The following is a 24635-nucleotide window of genomic DNA, read 5'->3' as shown; positions in this document are numbered from 1 at the left end:
GTAGGCGGTCGTATTTATAATCATCGACGTAGTGGCTATTCTAAGTTTTACTCTCTTCCGTTATCAATGGATACTTACCATTTCTGTTCCAAAGCGAATTGAATGATTTCGGATCAAATTTTTCTATACGTACACATAACAGTCGCCAGATGCTGCAGGTTGTGTTGGCCTAGATGTTTTCTATTCCTTGTATTTGGTAATCAATCCGCGCTGACCACTTGTCCCTTAGCCTGGTGCTCAGTGTGTGATACTTCAGCATGCGTGAAAATGAAATTGGCGATCAGGTCCTCCCAACAAAGCCACAAACCCCATGCCTGTCGATCTATCGACCACGGCAATACCAACAGGCACCTCCTCCCCACAAACATCAAAAGTATATCACGCATGATACGCTCCTGTTTGAAGAAATGCATATGGGTGTTGCCGTTGTGGATGTGGAAAACTGGAGATTAGTGGTCGACGGAATGGTGGAGAACCCAATCTCGCTTTCTCTCCCCGAATTACGCAAATTGCCGAAGTCGTCCATCACCGCATTCCACGAATGCTATGGAAGCCCGCTGCGGCCATCAGATAGGAACATCTGGCGTGTAGGGAATGTCACATGGTCTGGAGTCCGTCTCAAAACTCTTTTGGGGATGGCTCGGCCTACGTGCTTCGCACAATATGTATGGTCTGATGGTCTTGATCAAGGCGTATTCGCCGGGAAGAGAGTGTCTTGTTATCAGAAAGACCTTCCATTGGAAAAGGCAATGAGTGACGAAGTGCTTGTGGCTTATGAGATGAACTCCGAACCGCTTCGAAAAGAGCGAGGGGGTCCGGCGAGACTGATAGTGCCTGGGTGGTTCGGTACCAACAGCACCAAGTGGCTCTGCCGAATATCGCTTCAAGAAAAAAGAGCTCCTGGAATATTCGCAACATATTACTACAACAGGCCTGATCCAAAGGGAGAGCTCCAGCCCGTGTGGAAAGTAGAGCCTAACTCCATGATCACCGAACCTTCACCGAATGCCAAGGTAGCTGGGCCAAAGGTTGTTATCCGTGGTTGGGCGTGGAGTTGGGACGGTATCGAATGTGTTCTGATACGCTTATCCAGCAAACAAGGATGGCAACGAGCTGAGACGAAGCCACGCAAGGACTTTGGCTGGCAAGAATTTTGCCATGTTGTCGAGCTATCGTATGGTCGTTGCTCTATAGTGGCTCAAGCGATTTCACGCACGGGCGAGGTGCAATCCCTGGAGAGCCAAAGAAATTGTGCGCATAGAGTCGACTTTGAGGTGATTTCTGTGCACGAATCATCTATGGAACTAGAAACGGGCAATTGACCTCACTCCATGGTAAAATAGGTCTCACGTGTGTATTGGTCAAGTCGAAACTGAGAAGGGAATACTGATAGATATTGTTCGTGGCCATTGCGTCTGAAGTCAGGAGTTGAGGGTGGTGTAAATAGTGACGTACAGGACTTGAGGATATGCCCGGAAAATCATTGCGTAGGTAAACTCGGGCTATTTTCACACTTTATTGATATCATGTTTGCAGGTCCTTTCCAGTTTCACGATCGAATCCCACAGGGCTGTATTTATCAAAGATAGGCATATCCCAAAGAACTGCAACAATTTTCCTCTTTCCTGATCAATGGTTACACCGTATGGCATCACCCGCATATCAGATGGAGGGGCACGTTTGAACATCATAGGCAGACATCCGCGAGATAAATAGCCCGAAAATATTGATCAGCAAGCCACAGGTCCTTTTGATTCAACTCCCCTTGCCTTTCGCTTGCCTTTCCCTTCCTCCTCTTCCTTTTCCTCTCTTCTCCCTTGTCCCCTTCCAAACTCCTCCCCATATCACCAATAAACCGGATCTGCAAATCTTCCTGATGCGTCCAAGTAAGAATCTGCGTAATACGTCTCGTCCCACGGGGAAAAGCACTCAAAATCAACGCCCCAACACCCTTCCCTAAAGCCGTCCCCAAGATCTCCTTATACTCATCAGTATTATAAGCCCAATTCCGCACGGTTTGATCTTGCATAAGGTCAAGCCCAAACCTCGGATAAAGCACAGAATCCACATAAGGCATCGTCATCCGATTAACAACATTCAACCGAAATACAAACTTCAACGAATTGATATCGTAATTCGCTTCATAATGTGCCTTGGCGAGCTCATTCCAATGTGGTCCATCGACTCGCGTGTTATCTTCAGCGAAGATGGCGCCAAGTGTAGTGCGTCCTTTATATTCATTCCATTTTTGCCTTCGTTCTTCGCCTGTTCCCAGCTTGCTGACGTGCAGTCTGTGGTATGTACCAGGATTAGTGGGGAGATCAATTTGATGGGTATCGTGTAGTTCAAGGGGTCTGTCGATCCAGCCGTTTTCTCGCACTTCCCATCTATCTGCTGGGTCGGGCGTGTTGAGCATTATATCTGTTGTCAGTATTGACATTGGTACTGGACATGGAGCTGCGCAATCCTCGTCGTTTGGGAACTGGATCCAGTCTTGGTAATTTGTTCCTTTCGCGAGGAAACCGTCGACTAGTTCTTCCGTGATTTCTTCGAATGAGCCCCATGAGACTGCTGATCCTGATCCTGTTTCTGATGATCTTGAGGACCTCGATCCGGATTCTGATCCGGAACCTGATCTACGGCAATTATGAGGGCCAGAGCCAGATCCTGAACCTGAGCCTCCCGATCCTCCCGAGTCCCCTGGTCCCCCTGATCGATAAGGAGGACCAGAGCCGGATCCTGATCCGGAGCCCGATGGCTCAGCCTCTGTTTCCTCGTTGGATCGACGTCTCTTGACGGATGGCCCGCCCACCTCGACTCCCTCGGAGGCGCCACGCTTCTTCAAAGGTGATGGAAACCTGCTTGCAGATCCGCTCCTGTTTTCGCCCTCTTTCGGGGAGCCACTCCCATCTCCGCCACCGAAAGCTTCCTGTTTGAGATCTGCCTTTGGGTCTGCCTTTGATGCGCGGCGGACAGGATAGCTGAATATTTCACCATCTATGCCCAAGTGGGGTGGCTGGACGATGGTCGCGAAGGGACCTTTGTTTTGGCTCCGTCGACTTCGCCTGGGGAGTCGGTGCTTGGCTCTATCATCCCGTCCTGCTGGACCTTGCTCGACCTCTTCTATCTGTTCAGCTGGTTCTTCTTGGGGAGCCTCTCCTTCTTCCTCCTGATGTACTGATTGTGCTCTACTCTGATGGGTAAGCCGTGCAAACGCCGCTCTGATCCGTGCGGTGCTGGAGCGACGCGTGTTTGCTGCTCGACCTCGACCGGCTTGCGTACTCACATTAGATGGCATTGGAGTAAGCTCAATATCATTGCCGGGATTGGGGTTCGCTCGAGTTCTGCGCCGACGGCGATGAAGACAATGGCCGAAGCAGTTCAGGGTGCAGCAAACCATAGCTTTGGCTTGGTCGATGAATTAGACTCGGGTTTTGATGATTTGGCTTGAGACTTTGCACGTTGCCGTTCAGGACTCGACATTTGTGGTCCGTTTTCCGGTGGTTTGAAGTCCAATTCATCTCTAAACGCGGACATTTTGAAACCCTTATAGCCTCGGGCATAGAATTCCGGGCTTTCATTGTTGGCCCTTTGTTGGGGTGACATAAAGGAAGGCCTCAAGGGCTCGCGAGGGGGCGGCGAGGGAAAGTCAGGTAGCGATCAGGAAAATAACAAAGGAACATGTACGGTCAAGGCGTCGAGAAACATTACCACTGGTGAAAGCTTCATTCGACGAAGCAAATCTTCTGATTTCGAGTCATACATATCAATAGACAAAGAGATCCACGCCGAACAATAAAAATAGAACTTTTGCGACCATCTCTGTCAGAGGCCAAGCTACTGAAAGAATAAAGATGATGACGGAGCTTTGTTTAGTGGAAAGCAAAGATGAAGGGAAAAAAGAAAACACAAATATGAAAGAACATGATTGACGGTTAACCCCCGATAGATTGGATATATTCCCAACCCTGGAAGAGAAAGTGAGCAATGACAAAACCTCTAGTACGACAAAGTCAAGGGGTACAGTATTCAAACATTTGGATAATCTACGCTCATCGCAACATCTATTTATTTCTTTGAGTTGTTTTCGTATTGCAACCAAGCCAAAAGCAAATGCTTGTGTCGAGGCGGCCAAGGCTATCAGACAATACCCTGACGCCTTCGTAAATTGGACGACCTGGACAAAGCCAACTGCTTCTTATAATACTAGAGCAATTAAGTGCAACGCTTTCCTCAGTATCGTAGTGAACATAATTTCCAATAAACACTTCATGTCTGGTTGACCTCTAGGTTCACATGTCGCAAATGACACAAATCACCATTTTATTTCGAAAGATCATACATACTCTATGTTTGAACTCAGCGTAAGTCTTGAAGAATAAGGAGCAAAATGAAAATGAAAATGAAAAGACCGATCAAGGTTAATGCGTATGTTTTGCTGAGCGACATCATATGTAGAGAAATACAAACTGGCTGATCAAGCGATGTAGTAGGTGACTTACCATTATCGTAGCAGCATAGGATCCTAAATCCTCGTGAAGTCGTTCTATCAACCTCGGTAGCACATCGTTTGAAGGTTTGATCAAAGCACTGACAAAGCTCTTTTTTGATTTTGAAAGGACATCGACTACGAGCCTGGTTCAAAGATCGAACACAATGGCCTTTGTGATTTTCATTGATTCCTTTGTTTTACTGCCTCTCAAGATATTGAAGTTCTTCAAACTACGGGGCTGTGATATAGCAAACCTATATTTCACCCTCGATCTTCGCAGCTTTTCGAAAAATTTGCAGTTTCTGTGCACACTATCTTCTCATCAAACCTCACGACTCAGCTAAATCACTGAAATCAACTGACAAGATGTCCGGACGTACACACGAGGCGCCAAACCCCCCAATGGCAACTAGGGTCAGTTCACGCGGGGCCATACTTCTCAAGTTCGAGGAGGAATGCAGCCGATTCAAGGTGGGTCTAAGGATCCAAATTGCTCGGCTGGATAGATTTGAGGGAACTGAAATGGTCACTGGTGAGTACCTCAAGGAGCTCGGTGACCAAGCCCGTTTACTCAACGGCCTGGCCCTTCAAATCGCAGATGCTTTTTCAAGCACTTCAACTATTCAGGGCAGAGCTCATACCTATTACAAGGACTTCGTACCAATTGAGTGCAGAGCTCTCACTGGGATCCTGCCAGAGCTAGGTTCAATTCTCCGTGACAACAAGCCCGGTGGTGCCCGTAGAGTCTCCGACCGTCTTAAGCGTTACCTCGAGAAGACAATCCTGTAGTTAAGCTAACTAGGTTCGATTTTTCATGGTTATCCAAGAGACGTCGGTGCAGCTTTTGACAGTATCTATTGAGAGTTTTCTTCTAGTTCAAGTTCACATCAGACGGACAAGATAGACAAAATAGACGTTTTTCTTTAGAAAATACACACTTTCCACTTCTTCTTTCCCGTAGATAAAAAGCTGGTACTTAAGAAATCAATTCAGACATTCGGAGCTTGCATTTATTGGCTTTCGTAGAGACATAATGGAAGCAATTGGAGAAGTTCCAATGTTGCGGGATGTAGATAAGGTAAAATTTCAAAGTATGTCTGCGCAACCCGTAACGCGAGATCGATGTGATTTATCCAGAGGCTTATTGACGGACCGGAGGGATCTGAAGCGCCGTTATCTGGTTTTCCGACACTTCGTGTGCTATTTAGAACATAGAGCTGATTGTATATATGGAACAGAAGATGCAGACATGGATCGTATCTCATATTCCCCGAATTTAGAAGGCTTATCTTCCACAGATGCAGTTCCCTGAGCATCTCGCAGTCCCCGTCCCTACATATAAAAGACCAAGCAAAACACATTCCGTGCTGAAAGCCCTGTTGCTGGAAGTCCCAAAGCATCTATTCTGACAATAATTCCAGATATAAGGCTATATGGGTGGAAGACCGAGTAAGCCAATATCGGACAGGCGATGCATTATGAGTTCTACATCGCCAGAAGTACATCATCGCTCTTCTGCCTTATTCTGCTGCTCGCCTGTCATCGATGTGAAACTGCCACAGCAACAGCCGTATTGCGAGGAAGCTTGATTGAGGACTGAAGCTGGACTGATTTGGGATATTGCTTGGAGTGGGGGAGGACAATGATTGGGGCGGACAGGATCAGGGCTGAAGGTCGTGTGACTTGAGGATGTTTGCCGATGTTGCATTGTGCATTCTGATGCCTGGATTATACAGTAGTCTACCAAAGGTAAGCTGCTCATTGGTAAGCTAGTGTTGAGGGGAAGAGGACTGTTTAAATATTTGGAGGATTGGATGGTTGGCTATGGCTTCATATACATCAGGCCGGCCTGGAACTATGTGTCGAACCTTTTTAGGATAGAAATTACATAAGCAATCGGTTAAGATTCCGAGAGAGTCCATTATGTTCATAAATATGGGAAATGTTTCATATAAACACCGTGCGCGCGTGAAAATGCGATGAAATGGGAAGAAAATGACCGCAAAAGCGAGAGAATATCCAAGAACAGATGGCAGAGTCGAATAGCGAATGTAAGAGGTATGAGATATATAGATCCAATAAGTCCCACCAAGCGTGAAGCCGAATAGGAAGTAGCAACCTATTCATGCAGGACGCTTCTTGTCGAGCCAGCAAGAGACCATAGTCTTGATGAGAGCAAGGGTGACCACGCGCCCTTGTTCGATATTGGCATCTTCGGATGCGCCGGGTACATGAAGAAAGAGGACATTACGGTCGTGACCCTCAAGCAACGCCAAAGACATGCTGGTATAGAAGATAAAGTCACATAGATAGTGTCCTGCATCCTTAGAGAGCCGAAGATCCGACTCCGGAGCAAAGGACTGCCACGTGTCCAAGAAATGTTCATCGGGCTGGTAGGGCGAGGCAGAGGTCGGGTCATCAGTCACACAACCAGGTGTCAAAATGGGTGGGAGGCCCAGTTCTCTCCACCGCTTCTCGCCATCGAGATACCCAGAGCGGCCCTCGACATCGGTGATGTTATAGTCATCGCGGTGAGCCAAGGTTTCAACTGAATAGTATGGCCGTGGAGAGGCTATGCCAATATGGACGATGAGGTCGGGTCTTCGGCCACCATGGGAAGCAGCGAACTCCTCCAGAATTAAAGGGAGGGTCTCCCGGACTGTGGCGTAAGCCACTGAAATAGGTGTAGAGTGAACATGGAGGGACACTCGACGCGGGTCCGTGTCCTGGTCTTTAGATGGGAAGATGAAAGACGACGGGAGGGAAGAGGCGATCAGATATGAGGCGTTGACAAGGTTTGTCTTGAAGGGCTGTTACACGTTAGTTTCAGTATTCGGAATAGACACGAGCACGATCCGAGACGCAGATCATACCCCAAATCCAGTTATTAGGACGGATATCTCGTTGGCAGAAGCCGAGGGCTGCGGTGGATTCCTGGCTCGAGTGGAGCGCAAGGGTGGAACAGCTGTTCCGTAGTCACCCATCTTGAAGATAAAAAGAAGTCAGAAAGGGAAGATGAGGTGTCGCGGGGAAAGTGAGGAGACATGCTGAATGCGGGGTCTTGGCGCATGCCGTCCATGGATCTTTGCCCTAATCGTCCGATAAAAAAGTGGCAAATCTAACCTTCGCAAGTTATAAGCATAAGTATATCCTTATTTCTGTCGGGTTCGTAGTTTGTGGCGGCCATTTGTGGCGGCCATTTGTGGAGTCGAAGCTCTTGTACAACAATCTCGTACCCAAAATTCTACGTCGGATATGGCCTGCCAACTGGGGTATGCACTGTCCTGGTCGCTTCTACTGCCATTGGCACGCTAATAGCTTTGACGGTGGCTGCAAGCTGCGAGTGAATCCCCAGAGCAGTCTGTCCTCGAATTGCCCCTTTAGGAAATGATCGCTATAATTTCTCGTTTTCGTATTCTTACTTCGTCAGTGCACACAATTTGTCGGAGCTTTGACGTCCCGGCTAAATGAATTGGTGAGTTCACTCCCCAGACGGGTGGCTCTGATTCGGCTGTTTTAGCATCCGATGGTCCGATGGCTGGCGTGCAGCCTTGTGCCGGTTCTTCATCAGTCGAGCAAGTACGAAATGCAATAGAATACTTCTGACTGGCCCATGGCCCGGGACTATTATAAATAGGTCGACCCTCAGGGTATGATCAGCTGTAGTAGCCCAAGCCCTTTTTTTTTTTTTTTTTGTTACTTCTCGGCCTAACGATGGGTGTTCTCAACGAATTACTCAACAGCCCCTATGTGGTACAGGGCGTCTGCATTGCCCTTGTGGTGGTGTTCATCACAAGTGTATGGGGTGATCTAGCGGACGAGATCCCCTTTCGTCGTGTGCCTCTGGTTGGAAAAAACCGGTGGGAAATCACCAACAAAAAAGCCAGGTCGCGCTTCACACAGTCGGCGCGTGCTTTGATCGCCGAGGGATTCGCGAAGGTGAGAAACAAACATACCGGGGATGATAGTTGCTCTTCGACAGGCTCACAATAATAGGGAGCCAATGTCTTCCAAATTATGGGAGCGAACCAACCAGTCATCCTCGTACACCCTAAGTATATGAACGAGATCAAGAGCCACCCACACTTGAGTTTCGAAGACGCCATCAAGAAGGTAGGTTGTCACACTTGAAATGACCCGGATCATGTTCACTGACATCACCAGACCTTTTTCAGCAACCGTATTGCTGGCTTTGAGCCGTTTCATAATCCGGGATCTTTCAACATCACCGCCGGCGTCGCGCGCACCCAGTTGACCCAAGCACTCGGTATGCAATACTTGGGATTTCCAGGAGACCGTCAAAGCTAACATATACTGAATAGGGTCCCTCTCAATCCCGCTCTCAAAGGAGACTGGCGCGACAGTGAAAGACGCATTTCCTCCATCGAATGGTATGCTACCATCCCTTACAGCATTACAGCACGAGCCTCTATTAACTCGTGTTCGCTTTACAGAGTGGAAGCCCTATAACTTCTTCCAAAAGACCCCGTACATGGTAGCCCGGATCTCGTCCTTGATCTTCCTCGGAGAGGAAATCAGCCACAACGACGAGTGGGTGGATGTCTCAGTCAACTATGTCATCGACGCCTTCGAAGCCATGCGAGAGCTGCGAGGGTGGCCCTCTGTTCTGCGTCCGCTAGTCCACTGGTTCATGCCCACAACCCAAAAATTGCGCAAGCACATGGAGAGCGCTCGATCGATCATCGCCAATGAACTAGAAAGACGTGATTTAATTCGTGCAGGCAAGCTTCCTGAAGATGACCCGCCCCGCATCCGCGATGCTCTGGACTGGTTCAAGGAGACTGCTGAAGCAAACAATTTTACCAATTTTAATATCTCCCGTGCTCAGGTTGGGTTGTCGCTGGCGGCTATTCATACCACGTCGAACCTGCTTACCAATATTATGTACGACCTGGCGGCGTATCCGGAGTACATCCAGCCGCTGCGTGATGAGATTTGTGCTGTTGCTGCTGAGGATGGGGTTTTGAAGAAGACGAGCTTGCTGAAGTTGAAATTGATGGATAGTGTGATGAAGGAGTCACAGCGGATGCACCCATTGGGTCTGAGTATGTGATCTTTCAAGGGTTACTGTTACGGAATCAAGAGAGTAATAGCTAACACTGGACACAGCTGGCCTGAACCGCTACGCCACCCAGCAGATTACCTTTTCTGACGGTACTATAATCCCAAAGGGTGCAACGATTGCCGTGAGTGCGCACACAATGATGGAAGATGGCATCATCTATGATAATGCCAGTACCTACGATGGGTACCGCTTCTACAACATGCGCCAGGAACCAGGCAGTGAACACCGGCACCAGCTTGTCACGACAACGCCTGAGCACTTTGCTTTTGGTCTTGGCAAGCACGCTTGTCCTGGTCGATTCTTCGCTGCCAACGAATCCAAAATTCTGCTGCTCCATTTGATTATGAAGTATGATTGGAAGCTGCAGTCGGGTGGCCGACCTAAGAACTATGAGAACGGGTTTGAGTTGATCACCGATCCGACAGTGGAGATGTTGTTCCGGTCGCGCGAACCAGAGATCGATCTGGGTTTCTTAGGCGAGTAGTGTGGATTTGTTTATTGGTTTCTTGTTTGAGGACCACCACCTATTCTGTGTGATTTTTCTTCAATATCATGTTTATTAGTTGCGGACCAAGCTGGAACTTGGGTGACACACGCATTCAGACATTATGATCTCGTCTGAAACTCTATAAATTGACTCTGCCTGCCCAATACCGAGTCAGTAGATCGGCGGTGAGACTCGGCTCCTCGAAAGTGGGTTTTCGTCGGGTTCCCCGACTGTGGCTACCCACTGTAAGATGGAATCAATTATTTTGAATCGAGCCAGCATAAATCTCCGACAGAGAAACAATGAAGTTGAAATTGAAGTTGAAGTATACCAGTGACACGTGATGGTAATACGCACGTGACTGTAAAATACGGGACGCGACTTCACGCGTCGCGCGTCAGTGGAGAACCTCACCTCCTCAATGCGCTCAATGGGGTTATATTGGCACTTTGGCCCCGGCCCTTTGGGTCCCAGACCGCACAATGAAATCTGTCCCGCTGATCCCCCTCCAGGGTTTTTTTACACAAACCAATTTTCTCTGAAAGAATAAGAATTACCCTGGACACGGCCCGAGCCACGTCCACTATGTGTAATTGGAAGGCCAAGTAAAAAAGCGAGGTGAAGAAGATCAGTGCAGGGCATCATCTGATGCATGACCGTTCTATAAGCAACCTCGAGGCCCTTGCAGCCAAGGAACGGCTGGAGACAGTGTGTCTACTTGGCCTAACCGAACACCCACGATCTTATAGAACTCTACCTAGTCTGCCAGCCTCCCGTCTTTCAGGAACAGGTCCACGGGCTCTGTATATCCTTGCCTATTTGTACACCTATTTTTACTCTTTTCTACTCTGTCCCTCTGACCCATCCTTACCTCCCAAGTCCGGATTCTCGTAGTCTGCATCAAGTAAGGTCCCTGCAGCAAACCACCTAGGAAAGACTCGAGAAAATCTAAACAAACCCCTATGAAAGTAGAAAATATTCAATGTAGAATCCAATAAGAATAAAGAAGCTGTTCTGTATCGCACAGTCTCGCGAATCGTAACTCTTAAGATTTTCGCGGTGGGCCGTTGAACCGCAAGTATCGAGTACGCTGTTCAGTGAGTGTAGCCCGCCGGGACCACAGGTACCAGGTACCCCCCTCCCGACGCCTCACCCTACGCCCAACCTCCCCATCTTCTCTTCCTCTTCTCTCCGGTCTTTCTCACCTTCTCTCTCTACCACCCGTTTTACCACTTCCGCGAGATCCTTTCTCGCTGTCTCCATTTCGGAGACCTTCTTTTCTTTTGTGCTTTTCTGGCGTTGGGTAATGACGAAATCTCCCTCCCCCTACTAGACGGGATGGAGCCGCAGATGTGATCTGGTGATACCGATTTCGCGCATTCCTGAGCCTTTGATCACACCGAAACCTCGGTCTTTTTTCGTTGCTTCACCTCTTGTGCCCTCGTTCCCTTTTCCTTTCTCATCCACTCACGATATTACGACACTTGACGCGACTTTGCGCGCTCCTCGAAGCCGCATATTCACTGATCCACTCACCTTCCGACACGCCCTCGACCTTCGTCAGCTCGCATTGACCCACATTCTGCGGTTGAACCGCAGAACCGCAAGATCGCCAGTATGGCTCAACGTCAGCTTTCGCGCACTCTCCCGAAGAACTTCACCTTCCCCTTCCTAGATGACGATGTGCCCAAGACCCCGGAGCGCCCGAGTACCAAGATTGAAGTTCCGCCTCCACCTCGTCATTCTATCTCTAGTCTCCGCTTGCCTCGAGTTCGGGCTCGCTCCGGCACAGATGTATGCGCGCGCATGGATCTCGACCTTTTCCAGTTCCGAGGCTCAGATGTTCCTCTTCCCTCGATTGAATTCCCTCAGCCTAACAATGCGCTTGAGGCGCCTTTCCTCGGCCAGTCCCCCCAAGATGAGAGATTACTTGCGCCACCTCGCGCGCGCATGAATTTCAAGACACCTCCCGCGCAGATCCGCGGCACACCTTTCGATGCGTGCGAGACTGGAAGCCCATGGCCAGCCTGGGATCAGACTCCTGGACCCGTCAAGCGTCCAGACTCTGTTTGCTCGAGTCTGTCTGACTCGTCTGTTGAATCTATTGAGACATTTGCCTCGCGGCCATCTGTTGGAAGTTGTACCAGTGTGGAAAGTGACCTGTTTGACCCATACTTCCCGCTCGAGTTCTCAAAAGAAACCGAACTTGAGTCGCCTTCGCGACGCAAATCATCGAACGCGTTCAAGTCTGCATCCGACAGGGGCTGGACCCGCGAGATGGATAACCATTTGTGGAACACTTATCAAATTTATCTCCAAGACCCCACTATGACTCCCTTCAAGATGACCCCGGGCAGCATTCCTCCCCTGGGAGTGACTTCGCGTGTTTCGCGCCGTGCTAAGAAGACGTGGGATAACAAGCGTACTCGCATGGCCCAATCTGTCTCGATGAAGTCTGCTGAGCCTGGAACTGGAACCCCCAAGGCCACAACTGAAGCATCGCAGCCAAACTGGCCGAAGACCGACGCCAAGACTCGGCGTCGTCTTAAGGCTCTTTGCCGTCGCAAGTTCTCGATTTCGCCCCATTACCAGCGCATCATGCAGTCACGTACCCCTGAGCCCACGGAACTGTCCGCGCCCGCAGATACCCGCCCTCCCGCGTTCGCAGATAACTCTGCTTACACTACGCGTGATCTTGGTGTCTCTCTCGTCACCTCGAATGATTCAAACCCCATCGCTCGCGTTACACAGGACCTGCCGCCATTGCAGCCATGGAACACTTACTCGTTCAATGACCCTGTGCCAGCCAACGTCGAGCCCGAAATTGTCCCAACCCCCAGCCAGCATCTCCGTGTTCAATCTGCTCACAGTATCCCTCGTCTGGGATCTCCCTTTGTGTACAGCACCTGGGGCCCAGGTGGATCAAATCGCCAGGTCAAGAGCAACAGTACGCCTCGTCGCGAGACCATCCATGCCCCGGGACGTCGTACGCGCCGCAACACATACCTGGAGCAGTCTTTGCGCAATGCTGATGATGTATTCACCAACGCCCAGAGCGAGACTAAGAACGCCGATGAAGATGTCGACCGTCGCCTTGAGGATTACCTTCGTGGCAACAAGCTCCAAGACGTGGGTCATGGCCGAGTCCGTCTTCGCAACCGTGGCGCTACGACTGGTGGAGTCAACCCTCGAGATGTTGTTGACCAGCTTTTCTCCCCGCCCTCGTCTCTCAACTCAGGCCCAATTGAACCTGAAGAGACCACTCCTGTGATGAAGCCACCTGTCCACCCCTTGTTAGACCTTGGTGAAAATATCAAACGCCTTGGTTCACCCTTCAAGGTTGAAGGTGCATACAAGCGCCGCGAAGCTCCGAACAGGTTCATCAGACATGCACCCTCGCTGTCCGATCCATTCTCGAGCGGCGGCCCATCCTACGTGAGACCCACCAACGATACTTCTCCAATGCAAATATCCCCCACTCAAGCACCCGAGAAGACGTCGGCTACTCTACCTTATGATGCATTCGAGGAGGGCCTCTCTGATGCCGAGCGAATCCGCCGGCAAATCTTGAATATGCCTTTCACGCGCAACTAGATTGCGCTCTTTTGCTGTCGACTTTTCGAGTATCCGTTCTGTTCCGGTGTTGATTCCGCGAGTTTTTATCCCTTTGCATAATGACCTGAACGAGATACAGACGGGGCCCAGTTATCGCCCCCAAATTACCAGCCTTTTTTATGACAGCAACGGCATTATCCACGACTGTAACGATACGTTTGTGACTTGTGTCCTGTTTTTTCCTCACGCTCATCACCTTACCCACACTACAACACCCAATTCCAAGAAAAATGTGATAGGTTTTTCGCTTTTCATCTGGTTGTCGGAAACCACACTAGTACATGGACATCTAGCTATTGGTTGCTCGGCAGCGAACTTTCAACTCGTCTTGCCTTGTAACAGCAAATACTGTGTGTGGTCTTTCTTCGAACCATCCAATTCTATTGGCACTTACCCTCGTTACTCGGTGGAACCTGTCTCAACTTCGATGCACGCCCACCCTTGACTTCACTCATTGACAACTGTCTTCACCGTTTCCTTCTGATCTCTTCGCAAAACAACAAAAAGTCCAAAAAAAAAATTTCAAAACCCGACCTGAAAACCCGAAACCTACTGTCACAACTACTCGCTATCTTTGCGAGCCACATTCTCTACAAATTATCTTTCTTTTTCTTTCTCGGGCTTTGTCCAATTGTCGCCTGTGAACTTTCGCATTATGCCTTGCACATTCTCTCGCCCGGCATTCTGGAAAAGTGACACGACTTGGATAATTCATTTACCTATCGAACTACCCGTCACACATGGAAACGATCCCCTGCCTCCATGTTGACCCTCGTCAACCAACATGGACGGCAATTACATACACTCCCCCCTCTTCCCAACAAAAAAGCGAATGTGCAACGATACATATGCAAATACCATAGACGAACCGAAACGAAACGAACGCGCATGATATTGCAGTTGACCAACGACATCCCTGATACGCAAGCGAGGTGTTTGGTTTGGTTATCTTTTGCCAGCGAAACTTGATTTTTTCTCTCCATAATTCATTCGCATTTCCCGGATCTCATATCAGTCTCGAATGTTCTCGATTTCTCGAGTCTTGATCCCCCTTATCGATTTCTCCATGCCTTCGATTCTGATCTGATTCTTCCCGCTCTGATTCTGCTGATTCTGCTCGTGCTTCATGATTCCCCTCAACCTTGTGGCGAACTTTATTGGCCTTGCATCCGGACAGTCGCATGTGATTTTCTTCTGCTTTCATTTTCTACACTGCTTTTCATCTGATATCTTTTCTTTTTTCGTTCTAATCTCTTCTGCGTTTCTCATGACGTATGAATGCCTATCTTTTCTTTTTAAGACCTTATTCTTATCAGATCTTTTTGATCTGGTTGTGCAGAGTATGGCTTGTTATTTTATTCTTTGATTTCGTGTTTTCTTTGCGCTTTGATCCTCCACAGGACCGGCTTGCTCTGAGCGCGGAATCATTAGGCAAATCGATTATTCTTAACTTTCCATTCTTTTCTTATATTCCGTAAATTGTATGCCACAGTGAATGCTCACAAGTTGAACTCCTCAGATCGTCATTCTGCGCGCGTCTGTATCAAATTCTTCACATTCATGAGACGTAAGCTCTAGAGACCCACGCATGAGCATGCTTAAAAAGTGGGGGACCGAGTATTGATACTTTAATCCATTTTTATTTACATGAGAAACAGTATAACTGCGTCTATTTATAGTTTGGTCCAACTTGATATTGGTGGAAAAAGACGGCGCTTTTTGATTGCCTACGGACTCGTTCTTGTGAGAATCTTTGCCATATGAATCACTCTCAGATATTATCTACAACCAAACAAGCATATTAACAAAATGTAGTAAGTAAAGGGCCTTAAAGACCCAACAAAACAAAAAAAGTCACATGGGAAAAAAGAGATGAGGGTATAATGTATAGAGGAAGGAGTTCACAATACGGGCATTTCAACAAGGAGGAAGAGTAAAGCAATCACTTCTCCAACTTCTTCTTGCGCTCCGCGAGAAGGTGTTCGATCTTGCGAAGTTGAAGAGCGAGGCCTTTCTTCTCAGCATGAGCAAGAAGCCACTCTTCCATGCCACGGCGGACATAGCGCATGGAATGTAAGACGGGAAGAATAGGTGCCGAAGATAGAGCAATATCCGGTGCGCCATTCTCTCGCTCGATACGCTGCCAACGCTCAGCACCTGGGTTCAATAGGAGATCGAAGACACCGGCCCACAGCTCACGGTCCCAGTAGCGTTTCAGAGATTCACGAATGCGGTAGGTGCGCGAGGATCCCGGTGGTGTGTTTTCATCGTTGCTATCCACGGGAGTGGACTCCACGTACTTGCCGAAAAGAAGGACGTGGATGACGCCGGCAACGCCGTATAGATCAATTTGGTGGGTCCAGGGCCTAGCCTCGCGGATCTCGTTGCATTCATGTGCACCAGTTTCCCAGTCTGCGATGAACTGCACATTTGGCGAAAACGCTTGCATGTCAATGCCGCGACCAAAGTCAATCAAGGCGAGGCCCTTTTGTTTCCAGCCGTAGGATCCACTTGGGGAATAGTGGATGCTTTCGCGGGGATCGAAGGGACATTCATCGGCGCCCAAGTCGAGGAGGGAAAGGCCTTTGGTAGGTGGTTCGTTGGGGTTGGAGTCATCGAGGCGGACAAGGCAGTTGTCAGCTTTGATGTCGCCGTGGAGAACTCCGTTGGCGTGGAGTGCTTCGACGGTTCGAAATAACTCGATGGAGAAGAACATTGCTAGTGCCTCTTCGAGACCACCCTCGGAGGTATGGTTGGAGCCAATGGATTCGTTGCGAACGATGTTAACCAAGTCGAGTAGGGTGCCTTGTCCACGATAGTCTTCTATCAAGAAGCTCTCGCGTTGATGCACATGCAATTCATGTGCACGAACAATGCTGTCTGTAGCGCGTGCATGATCTACAGATTGCCGAAGACGATTATAGGAAGCACGGATCATGTAGAATTCCCAGGCACTGGATGGTCCGTTCTCAACCTTGACTGCCTCGAAGGGGTTACGGGGTGTTGCATAGGCATTCAATTTCGGGCGAGAATCTCTGCCACTGGTCCTGGCACCATCGTCGGAATCGGAGTCGTAGGATTCAAGACTGTCCACGCTCTCCGCGAGATAAACTGGAGCATACGCACCAGCTCCAAGCTCACGTCTAATGATGTAGCTTCGCTCAGCCCCTGGGAATTCAAGGATAGGCGTATCGAATGCCTCATCGCCACTCTTTGATCGTCTGGTGTTAGTTTTCACAAACTTCTGGATCATCGAAGCATAGTTGCTATCTTCAACGTGGCCATGATATCCTGTGTATGTGTCAAGCGGCGGTTCCAAAGAATTAAGAATCGTATTGCGAATGCCCTTGTCCGTCGGATTACATTGCGAGTCTCTGATGATCGCTTCCCTTCTCCGCAGCTTAGGTGCAAGCGCCTTGAAAGCTGTTGGGCTGAATGGGACGTCTGCTGTAGATGTGAAAGTATGATCTTCCCCCAGGGGGCTATCAAGCAGGAGATCTACAGCAGGCGATCGAGGCTTGGAAGGTGTTTTCGCATTATAGATGCTGTTTCGGGCGGCTGTCAGGGAAGGAATGGAACATTCCGTTCGTTCCACGATAGGTGTCATAAAGGGAAGGCGATTCTGGGCCATGACGGCAGGGTCACGGTAGGTGCCCCATGGTGGAGCATAGTCCTCGGGCATTTCTGGCACGAATCCTTTCCTTTCTGGTGTGCCATGCGAGGAACTAGCTGCTCCTTCACTTGCGACAGATTGGGAGGTCAGCTCGGCATTCTCAATATCAGGGATGTCGCGGTTGGGGTCGAATTCTGTCCAATCGCCCCCATCAACACTGTCAGCCCGTGTGGTATCGGCGTATTCGGTGTCATCGTAGGATTTGTGGAATGTTGTTTGTGTTTCATCATCGCCAAAGTCACTCGAGGTCGCTGAGATGTGACCTGTGCCCGTGCTATCTCCCGTGCTGGTGCAGTCCTCGTCCTCGTAATCACTACCGCAGAAGCTATCGGCATCTGCTTCAGTTTCTGCCTTCAATGGCTGATTGAAGATGCTATAGATCTCATCAGTCGCCGCACGAGTGTGCATGGTCATTGTGGGCTCCCGGGTGCTCTTCCGCCGGGATTTGGATTTGGACGGTGAGTCGAACTTCATCTTAACTATACGGATTATAAGATTAACCGGCTCAGAACAAGCGCATGGTTGCATCGACTTACCGGTCTGAGTCTGTGTCGTTTCCCCTTTGACCTTGGTGCGTCTTGATTTGCCTGGTTTGCCTTCATCTTGATCGTGAGACTGGGAATGTCCATCTATCGTCAGATTCTGAACCAAGTGCTCCGGTAGCTCTTCTGTATTGGTATTTTCTGCAAGAGATTCGACGCTTCCTGCATTCCCCGAGATTTGTTGCAAGGGCTCTTTCTGTTTCTTCCAATTCTTGTCCATCCACCCACGTCTAATGGATCTGAGTTCTTCGAAACTCATTTCATACGCCGGGTTTTTCCGATCTGGGTATACTGATTTCAAGTCGACGAATACACGCTCTCGGCGGCCGGTGCGCGGGTTGACCGCTTCCCTTACATGATGTTCCGGTACTTGCTTGGGAGGCATTGGTTCTTTGGTAGGTAAATCTGGTTTGGACTGAATACATAATAAAAAACCATAGGGTTATGCCAGCAATTAGTCCTGTGATCGTAAATATGTGGAGGTTCGTAAAGGGAAAGGTTAACCCATAGTGAACACTTACCTCGTCCCTGAAAATAGCCATCTTCTGTGATGGTACTGCTTTCTTCCCAGCCTTCAATGTTTCACCAGCCCATGGCTTCGCCTCAACTTCATTCTCCTTCTTGCGGTCCCGAATTGATCCAATGCTGTCCCATCCCTTTGTTGCTCCACCAGTTGCTGGACCCGGCGCAGCGGAATCGGCGTCTGAGAAAATGGCCATCTTTGCCTTTCCGGATTTCGTCTTGGGGGCAGCCGAGGGCGATGGCCGAGAAGCTTGTGGATCAGCAGGGCTTTCTGATGAGGCGAACGGATCCATTTTGGCGGCCAGCGCTGGACGAACGGCCGGCAAAGCAGGCGAGGATGGCCCCGCATCCTGTGGTCGTCGTTCGTACCGATCTTGGAACTCGCTGTACTTCCTCGCCAGTCTCTCGACGGGTCGCGCTTCGCGGTCCATGCCGAGCCTATATACCTCGTCGGCTTGTGACCACCGTCCAGCACCCTCTAGCCACCCAGCAAAGTCCTCGTAAAAAAGAGCCAGGCTTTCACCAATGCGATGACGCGCGAGGAATGCAAATGTCTCACGCGGGGCGTCGGAGAAAAGTCGAATGTAATGGAGCCATAGACGCAGATATCGAGGGTCGTTTCTGTAGTGTGATGATGACAAGAATGATTTCGTGGCTCGCTCCAACAAAGGAAGAAGGCCAGAGTCTGGGGTCGCTTGTGCGGATGGGTAGGCGTTCAGTGTCCATTTAACGTAACGGTCGTAAACATCCAGCGGATCGTCTGATTCTCCGATCGACTGGAGTTCTCCTTCGAATTCTTCGCGCACAGCATCGTTGAGTGTCCTGGTCGCGTTCGGAGATGGTGATGGGATCTTGTCACTGTTGCTGCCAGCTGAAAAGATGCGGGCAAGCTCTCTTGCTGATCGACCACCGGGGAGTGATTGAATGTTTTCCTTCTGATTCTCAATAATGTCGAAATCGACTAGATCGTCGGAGGCCGCCATGACGACAGACGAGAGATCCGAGAGGAGCCCAAAAATTGTCGAGATAGCTGAAGTGACAACTTTGTGTGAGGGGAGGTGTTATCGATAAACATCACATGACCGTTGCCCCGGAGATACACCTGTTCTCTGACCTTGCTGGATCATATTGACAGCATTGAGCAGATACTCCAAATGATCATATCGGACAGTGCCTTACTTCATTAGCTCAGAACCGTTTACCTATGTCTGTCTTGTTCCTTGACATTTACAGCGACGGGAGCCAATCCCGATCGACACGAGGCTTGGCAAAATCAGCCAACTTCTTCGCGTCTTCGGTCGAGTATCCGCTCTTGGAACTTGCAACATCGTGAAGGACGCCTTCAAATAATATGTGCTGCCAAACGCCTGAGTCGCCAAAGCGCGAAGACTCTGAATCAAAGGCTAATCACAAAAGAAACCTCAGCAGTGGCACATCTGATGCCTCGCCTATGAGAAGATCCAAACGACAGAAATCAAGCATCAACCTCAAGGAGCTGTCTTCTCCGGAGGCATCGGAAGCAGAGGGAGAAGTTACATCTCCACTGGTCAAAGAAGAAGCCGTTTACGCACCTGCCCCAGTTGCTGCCCCCAAACGGAAGGCAAAGAAGCCACCAGTCAAGAAAGAAGCCACCGGGGACGCTGATAGCGCCAAACCTGTCAAGAAAGCGAGAAAATCCAAGAAAGATCAAGAGGCTGAAGCTATGCCTCTGGCAGCTCGGGCGCAGGGTCTGCGTATGTTCATTGGCGCACACGTCAGTGCTGCGAAAGGTCAGTACTCAAATCGGATGAGCTGCAACTTGATATTGATCTAGAAATCCTTGAGCAGGCGTCTTCAATTCTATTCACAACAGCCATAACATTGGGTAAGCTCGCGCTTCTATCCATCGTTGGTTCAAACTCAACTAAGTATGGAATTAGTGGGAACGCGTTTGCGTTGTTCTTGAAGTCGCAGAGAAAATGGGACAACCCAGCGCTATTAGATGATCATCGTGATCAATTCCGTCAGCTATGCGCAGAAAAGGGCTATGATGCATCCAAGTAAGTCACTATGATCACTATCATTCATCATAACAGATCACTCATACTCAGTCCAGGCACATTCTTCCACATGGCTCGTATCTCGTGAACCTGGCCCAAAGTGACACTGCCAAGTCCAAGCAAGCATACACCTCATTCTTAGATGACCTCCGCCGTTGCGAAGCCCTTGGAATCTCTCTCTACAACTTCCAGTTAGTCAACCCTCTCTTTAATCATACCTTTACTAACATCCCCAAGCCCCGGAAGTACCAACCAAACCCCTCTCCCGGAGGCGCTCGCCCGCCTAGCCAGCACCCTCACCCAAGCAATCACCGAAACAACAACAGTAATCCCCGTGCTAGAGACAATGTGCGGCCACGGCAACACAATCGGCGGAGCTCTCTCCGATTTCCGAGATCTCCTAGCTCTAATCCCAAAGGAACATCACTCACGCATCGGCATCTGCGTAGATACCTGCCACAGCTTCGCAGCTGGCTACGATCTCGCCTCCCCAGAAGGCTTCAAAGCCTTCCTCGCGGAATTCGACGAGCTAATCGGCATTCAATTCCTCAAAGCTCTACATCTAAACGACTCCAAAGCTCCCCGCGGCAGCAAGAGAGACCTGCACGCCAACATCGGCACCGGATTTCTCGGTCTGCGTGCATTCCACAATGTCATGAACGAGCCCCGTTTCGAGGGCCTACCCATGGTTCTTGAAACGCCTATCGATCGCGCCCCGGAGAAGTCTGCAGACGATGAAGATGCCGGAGATGGTATTGAAGTGGAAGGCGAGAAAAAGAAGGGTGCCAAGAAAGGACCGAAGCGGCCTGCAGGGGCGGGTGCAGCTACTGTTCAGGATCCTGGTGTTTGGGCACGTGAGATTAAGCTGCTCGAGTCGCTTATCGGGATGGATCCTGAGGGTGAAGAGTTCAAGGCTCTTGAGGCTCGGCTTGAGGAGGAGGGTCGTGCGGAGCGTGCCAAGTATCAGGATCAGTATGAGCGGAAGCTTGAGGCGGTTGAGAAGAAGAAGGCTAAGGGGCATACTAAGCCCAGGGGTCAGAAGAATCTTATGGATATGATGAAGGAGGATGCGAAGAAGGAGTAAATTGTGCGGATATTGATCCCAGATTGGGAGCACAACATCACATATTTTCTTTCCGGTCCAGTCTTTTGATTGTTTGGATAACTAGCAATAATAGTACTGGGAGATCCTCCCTTGGCATCCAGCACTAAAAATGAACAAAAATGAATTGGAAAGGGGCTAAATCGGAACCAAATAGAGTGTAATGCTGAGTAGATGACCCTGCGCTCCCAGGCAGTATGTGTGAATGGAGACTACTTGTACACCAATAAAATATTTCGTTGCTATACAATGATATCATTATCTAGATAAAGAATAGGCTGCAACGGCAGCAATTGAGAGATTGAAAACGGTGTATAAGTAAAAGAAATCGAATTGATGGTATCAGTGAAGTCCAAGGCAAAAAGCCAACAACCGCGTCATGCAAAAAAGTAACTTATATCCTGGCCAATCCAGAATTAGACCAAATCATTTCTGAAAGGAGACATGCAATCGAGACATACAATCCAAGAGGCACGCTTCGGAGGTCAGACCAGCCAACAGAAGGTTTATAGGTGGCATACAACCGTCACATGGAGGGGAATATAGGGTAGATCAAAATAAGAGATGAGTAGGGGAGAACGAAGGTGACACGCTAGTGATGAGTGGGGGTTTAATGCCGTACAGGCGAAAGGGACGAGGTTGATTGAACATCCGGTGAACCCTCGCGATTGGAGGGTAGGAGATGAGGGAATCCCGCTTGGGCCATTGTGGTGATAGTGGGAGGGGCAGATCTGAGAGGAGAAGGTGGCCCGTCGTCTTCGGGGATGGTAGATGTGGAAATGGAGAGAGCATGTCTAGTGTGTCTAGAGCCGCTTGCGCGCACTCGGAATGAGCGCTGTTGATCGCCAGTCAGCGATGCGGTTTGGTCATCATTCAAGTGGCCACCTGGCGCAGGGCTGACAATGATAGCATCCTGGATTGCAACTCGACGATAGTCTCCTTGCTGTTGCCGTTCGCCACCGCTACTGTGGTCGCCATCTTCGGTATCGGATAATGGACTCGACTCGCGGCTCCATTCCGCTTCCTGTGCCTCGCTGCGCATTTTTGAAATCTTCATATAGTTGTATGCTGCAATGCTGCTGATGGTCACGAACAAACCGGTCAAGTTGACCGCAGTGAGCTTATCGTGGAAGATAATGCCCGCTGCGCTGATTGTGACCACCTCCTTGAAGATACCACAAATACTCAAAGTGACAACTGAAGAACGCTTGAGCAACGCAAATTCCGAGGAGATCATGCAGAATGCAAGCACGCCAGGGAAAATGAGGAGAAAAGAGCCTAACAACTGCCCACGCTTTTCAGCGAGCACGAGATATCCTTGGTAGATCTCAGCAGGACCTTCCACGGATAGCGCAATGACTATAAGAGAGAAGAACATGACAGGAGTGAGAAGGAAGAGTGTCGCAAACGGATTTGAAGTGGCCGGATGGCGAAGCAGAAGGATTTGTGTCAAGCCCCATCGGAAGCCCGAGAAGAATGCAGACGCAATGACAAGTGCAAAACCAAGTGCATTGAAAGCAGTCTCTCCGGCGACCATCATCACCACACCGATTGTCATCGTAGCGATAATCAAGATCAACTTGACGGACGGCGATTCGAGGCGGAAGAGGATGGCGAATAGGAGAACAAACGCAAGTGCAGATGATTTGCACATGGTAAGGAAAGTAAGAGAGATGAATTTCAAGGACATGTTTCCGAGGCCAATGTCGAGCGAGGTTGCTGTACCGCATGGCACGAGGCGGGTAAAGTAGAAGAATTTGGTCAGGATCGGCTGCTTTTCTTCAGGGCCATCCACCGGGGATGTTGCTGCAGAACCCGAGGGGTGTTGTGGACGGAGCGACGGGAAAATCCATAGAATTATAACGGAAAGTGTGAATTGAACAAGCATGTGTAGGCTTGTGGTGAAAAGAGGAAAGGGAAAGACGACATCGCTCTCGGAGAACATCCATTTATTGTACTACACACAAGAATCGTTAGTTCGAAACACCAGGGGAAGGTTGGAACACGATCACTCACTATTGAAATGGACAGGGAGAAGAAATACCACATCAAAATCAATGCGGCATTGACCCCTAATCTCTTGACGATGCTGCGGTCTGTATCAATGTCTCCTCGTGACTTGGTGTCTGCGATTCGGGCATCCAGCTTCCGTCGTTGGTTCCTCCGTCGTCGTCGCTGGCGTTTTTGGTTTGAGGTGAGTCCCGTTTCTTCGTCATATTGGTCATCATCTGAACTCATCAAGTCGAGCTCCAAACTCTCTGCAGCGGACGACGGATCGGACGCATCAGTGTCCTCTTCAGCCGTCAATGGCTCTTGTTCTTCGCGCTTGTGGTTTCCTCCATCTGCATGTGACCAGAGGCTGTCATCTCTGCGCTCCGTCGAAACTGGCTGTGAAGCTCTCCCTGTCCCGGCGAGCATGGAGCTTCGCCGACGGTGGTGGCTACCGGCGGAGAGCCCCATTCTGAAGACTGAGACAGTTAGGTGGAAATGAGAGGAATGTAGACGAGAACTGATTCCCCCATGAGCATGGGAAAAAGGGCGTCACACGACAGTGCACGAGAGCAGTTCGGGTAGGGAGACGATGCTGACAAAGAAAGGGAGAGGGGGAAGAGAAAGGGTGGAACTGGAGGTGGAACTCGTCCCAAGGGAGTGAATGTTCGGGAACAAGGAAAAGAAAGGGAAAAGGAACGAACACAAGAGCAGCTGGGCAGGGAAAATGAGTCCTGAGGGATCGAGTGGCAGATCGAGGGTCGTCAGGGCGGTCTCACGACTAGTCAGCTTAACTTCAGCTCTGACTGGTTCCACCGATCTTTCTCCGCTCCACTGTCCGGTCGATCCGGGGCAGAAGTAAAGACTTGAGGAATTTCATGAAAGTGTTTCTGGCTTTCCTTTTTACCATTGGCGGATTGAAATCTCCGGCGCTGGTAGCTTGAGGGACCATATGTTGTGAAGGTATACAAAGCCCTGTGGTATCTCAGGGGATCCTGAAACTCCCGGCTAACCTCGCCCTGAGACTAGAAAACATCACAATGCCAGAAAAATAAACTCAATGCGAAGCTCTTCAGTGATGAGGTCCC

At 49.6% G+C, this 24635-nt stretch overlaps 9 protein-coding genes across 9 annotated transcripts; 5 read left to right on the top strand and 4 right to left on the bottom strand.

Annotated features, from left to right (window-relative positions):
• Window positions 1-257: 257 nt before the first annotated feature.
• N7446_011456 (uncharacterized protein) lies at window positions 258-1322 on the top strand (the record flags this gene model as incomplete). Its single annotated transcript, XM_058520198.1, has 1 exon — window positions 258-1322. One exon carries the CDS (start codon window positions 258-260, stop codon window positions 1320-1322), a length of 1065 nt encoding a protein of 354 aa, XP_058367722.1.
• A 202-nt stretch (window positions 1323-1524) lies between these two features.
• N7446_011455 (uncharacterized protein) lies at window positions 1525-3400 on the bottom strand (the record flags this gene model as incomplete). Its single annotated transcript, XM_058520197.1, has 3 exons — window positions 1525-1625; window positions 1849-2568; window positions 2728-3400. 3 exons carry the CDS (start codon window positions 3398-3400, stop codon window positions 1525-1527), a joined length of 1494 nt encoding a protein of 497 aa, XP_058367721.1.
• Window positions 3401-4858: 1458 nt separating this feature from the next.
• On the top strand, window positions 4859-5281 carry N7446_011454 (uncharacterized protein; the record flags this gene model as incomplete). Its single annotated transcript, XM_058520196.1, has 1 exon — window positions 4859-5281. The coding sequence occupies one exon, from the start codon at window positions 4859-4861 to the stop codon at window positions 5279-5281; it is 423 nt and encodes a 140-aa protein (XP_058367720.1).
• Window positions 5282-6615: 1334 nt separating this feature from the next.
• On the bottom strand, window positions 6616-7476 carry N7446_011453 (putative pyroglutamyl peptidase type I; the record flags this gene model as incomplete). Its single annotated transcript, XM_058520195.1, has 2 exons — window positions 6616-7302; window positions 7366-7476. 2 exons carry the CDS (start codon window positions 7474-7476, stop codon window positions 6616-6618), a joined length of 798 nt encoding a protein of 265 aa, XP_058367719.1.
• Window positions 7477-8206: 730 nt separating this feature from the next.
• Window positions 8207-10062, top strand: N7446_011452 (cytochrome P450; the record flags this gene model as incomplete). Its single annotated transcript, XM_058520194.1, has 6 exons — window positions 8207-8431; window positions 8489-8605; window positions 8657-8759; window positions 8815-8883; window positions 8947-9558; window positions 9623-10062. The coding sequence occupies 6 exons, from the start codon at window positions 8207-8209 to the stop codon at window positions 10060-10062; spliced, it is 1566 nt and encodes a 521-aa protein (XP_058367718.1).
• A 1620-nt stretch (window positions 10063-11682) lies between these two features.
• Window positions 11683-13659, top strand: N7446_011451 (uncharacterized protein; the record flags this gene model as incomplete). The annotated part of the gene is made up of 1 exon (XM_058520193.1): window positions 11683-13659. One exon carries the CDS (start codon window positions 11683-11685, stop codon window positions 13657-13659), a length of 1977 nt encoding a protein of 658 aa, XP_058367717.1.
• A 1963-nt stretch (window positions 13660-15622) lies between these two features.
• Window positions 15623-19400, bottom strand: N7446_011450 (putative checkpoint protein kinase (SldA); the record flags this gene model as incomplete). Its single annotated transcript, XM_058520192.1, has 3 exons — window positions 15623-17832; window positions 17890-18310; window positions 18417-19400. 3 exons carry the CDS (start codon window positions 19398-19400, stop codon window positions 15623-15625), a joined length of 3615 nt encoding a protein of 1204 aa, XP_058367716.1.
• A 368-nt stretch (window positions 19401-19768) lies between these two features.
• On the top strand, window positions 19769-21540 carry N7446_011449 (DNA-(apurinic or apyrimidinic site) lyase APN1; the record flags this gene model as incomplete). Its single annotated transcript, XM_058520191.1, has 5 exons — window positions 19769-20186; window positions 20245-20281; window positions 20337-20456; window positions 20513-20647; window positions 20694-21540. 5 exons carry the CDS (start codon window positions 19769-19771, stop codon window positions 21538-21540), a joined length of 1557 nt encoding a protein of 518 aa, XP_058367715.1.
• A 628-nt stretch (window positions 21541-22168) lies between these two features.
• N7446_011448 (putative nucleotide-sugar transporter) lies at window positions 22169-24018 on the bottom strand (the record flags this gene model as incomplete). Its single annotated transcript, XM_058520190.1, has 2 exons — window positions 22169-23515; window positions 23575-24018. The coding sequence occupies 2 exons, from the start codon at window positions 24016-24018 to the stop codon at window positions 22169-22171; spliced, it is 1791 nt and encodes a 596-aa protein (XP_058367714.1).
• Window positions 24019-24635: the final 617 nt, after the last annotated feature.

Source organism: Penicillium canescens (genome assembly GCF_028828765.1).
Source record: "Penicillium canescens strain IBT 15451 chromosome Unknown utg000008l_segment0_segment0, whole genome shotgun sequence".
NCBI classification, from domain to species: Eukaryota; Fungi; Ascomycota; class Eurotiomycetes; order Eurotiales; family Aspergillaceae; genus Penicillium; species Penicillium canescens.
The sequence above is the reverse complement of the archived record's forward strand: the minus strand, read 5'-3'. Positions and strand labels throughout refer to the sequence as shown.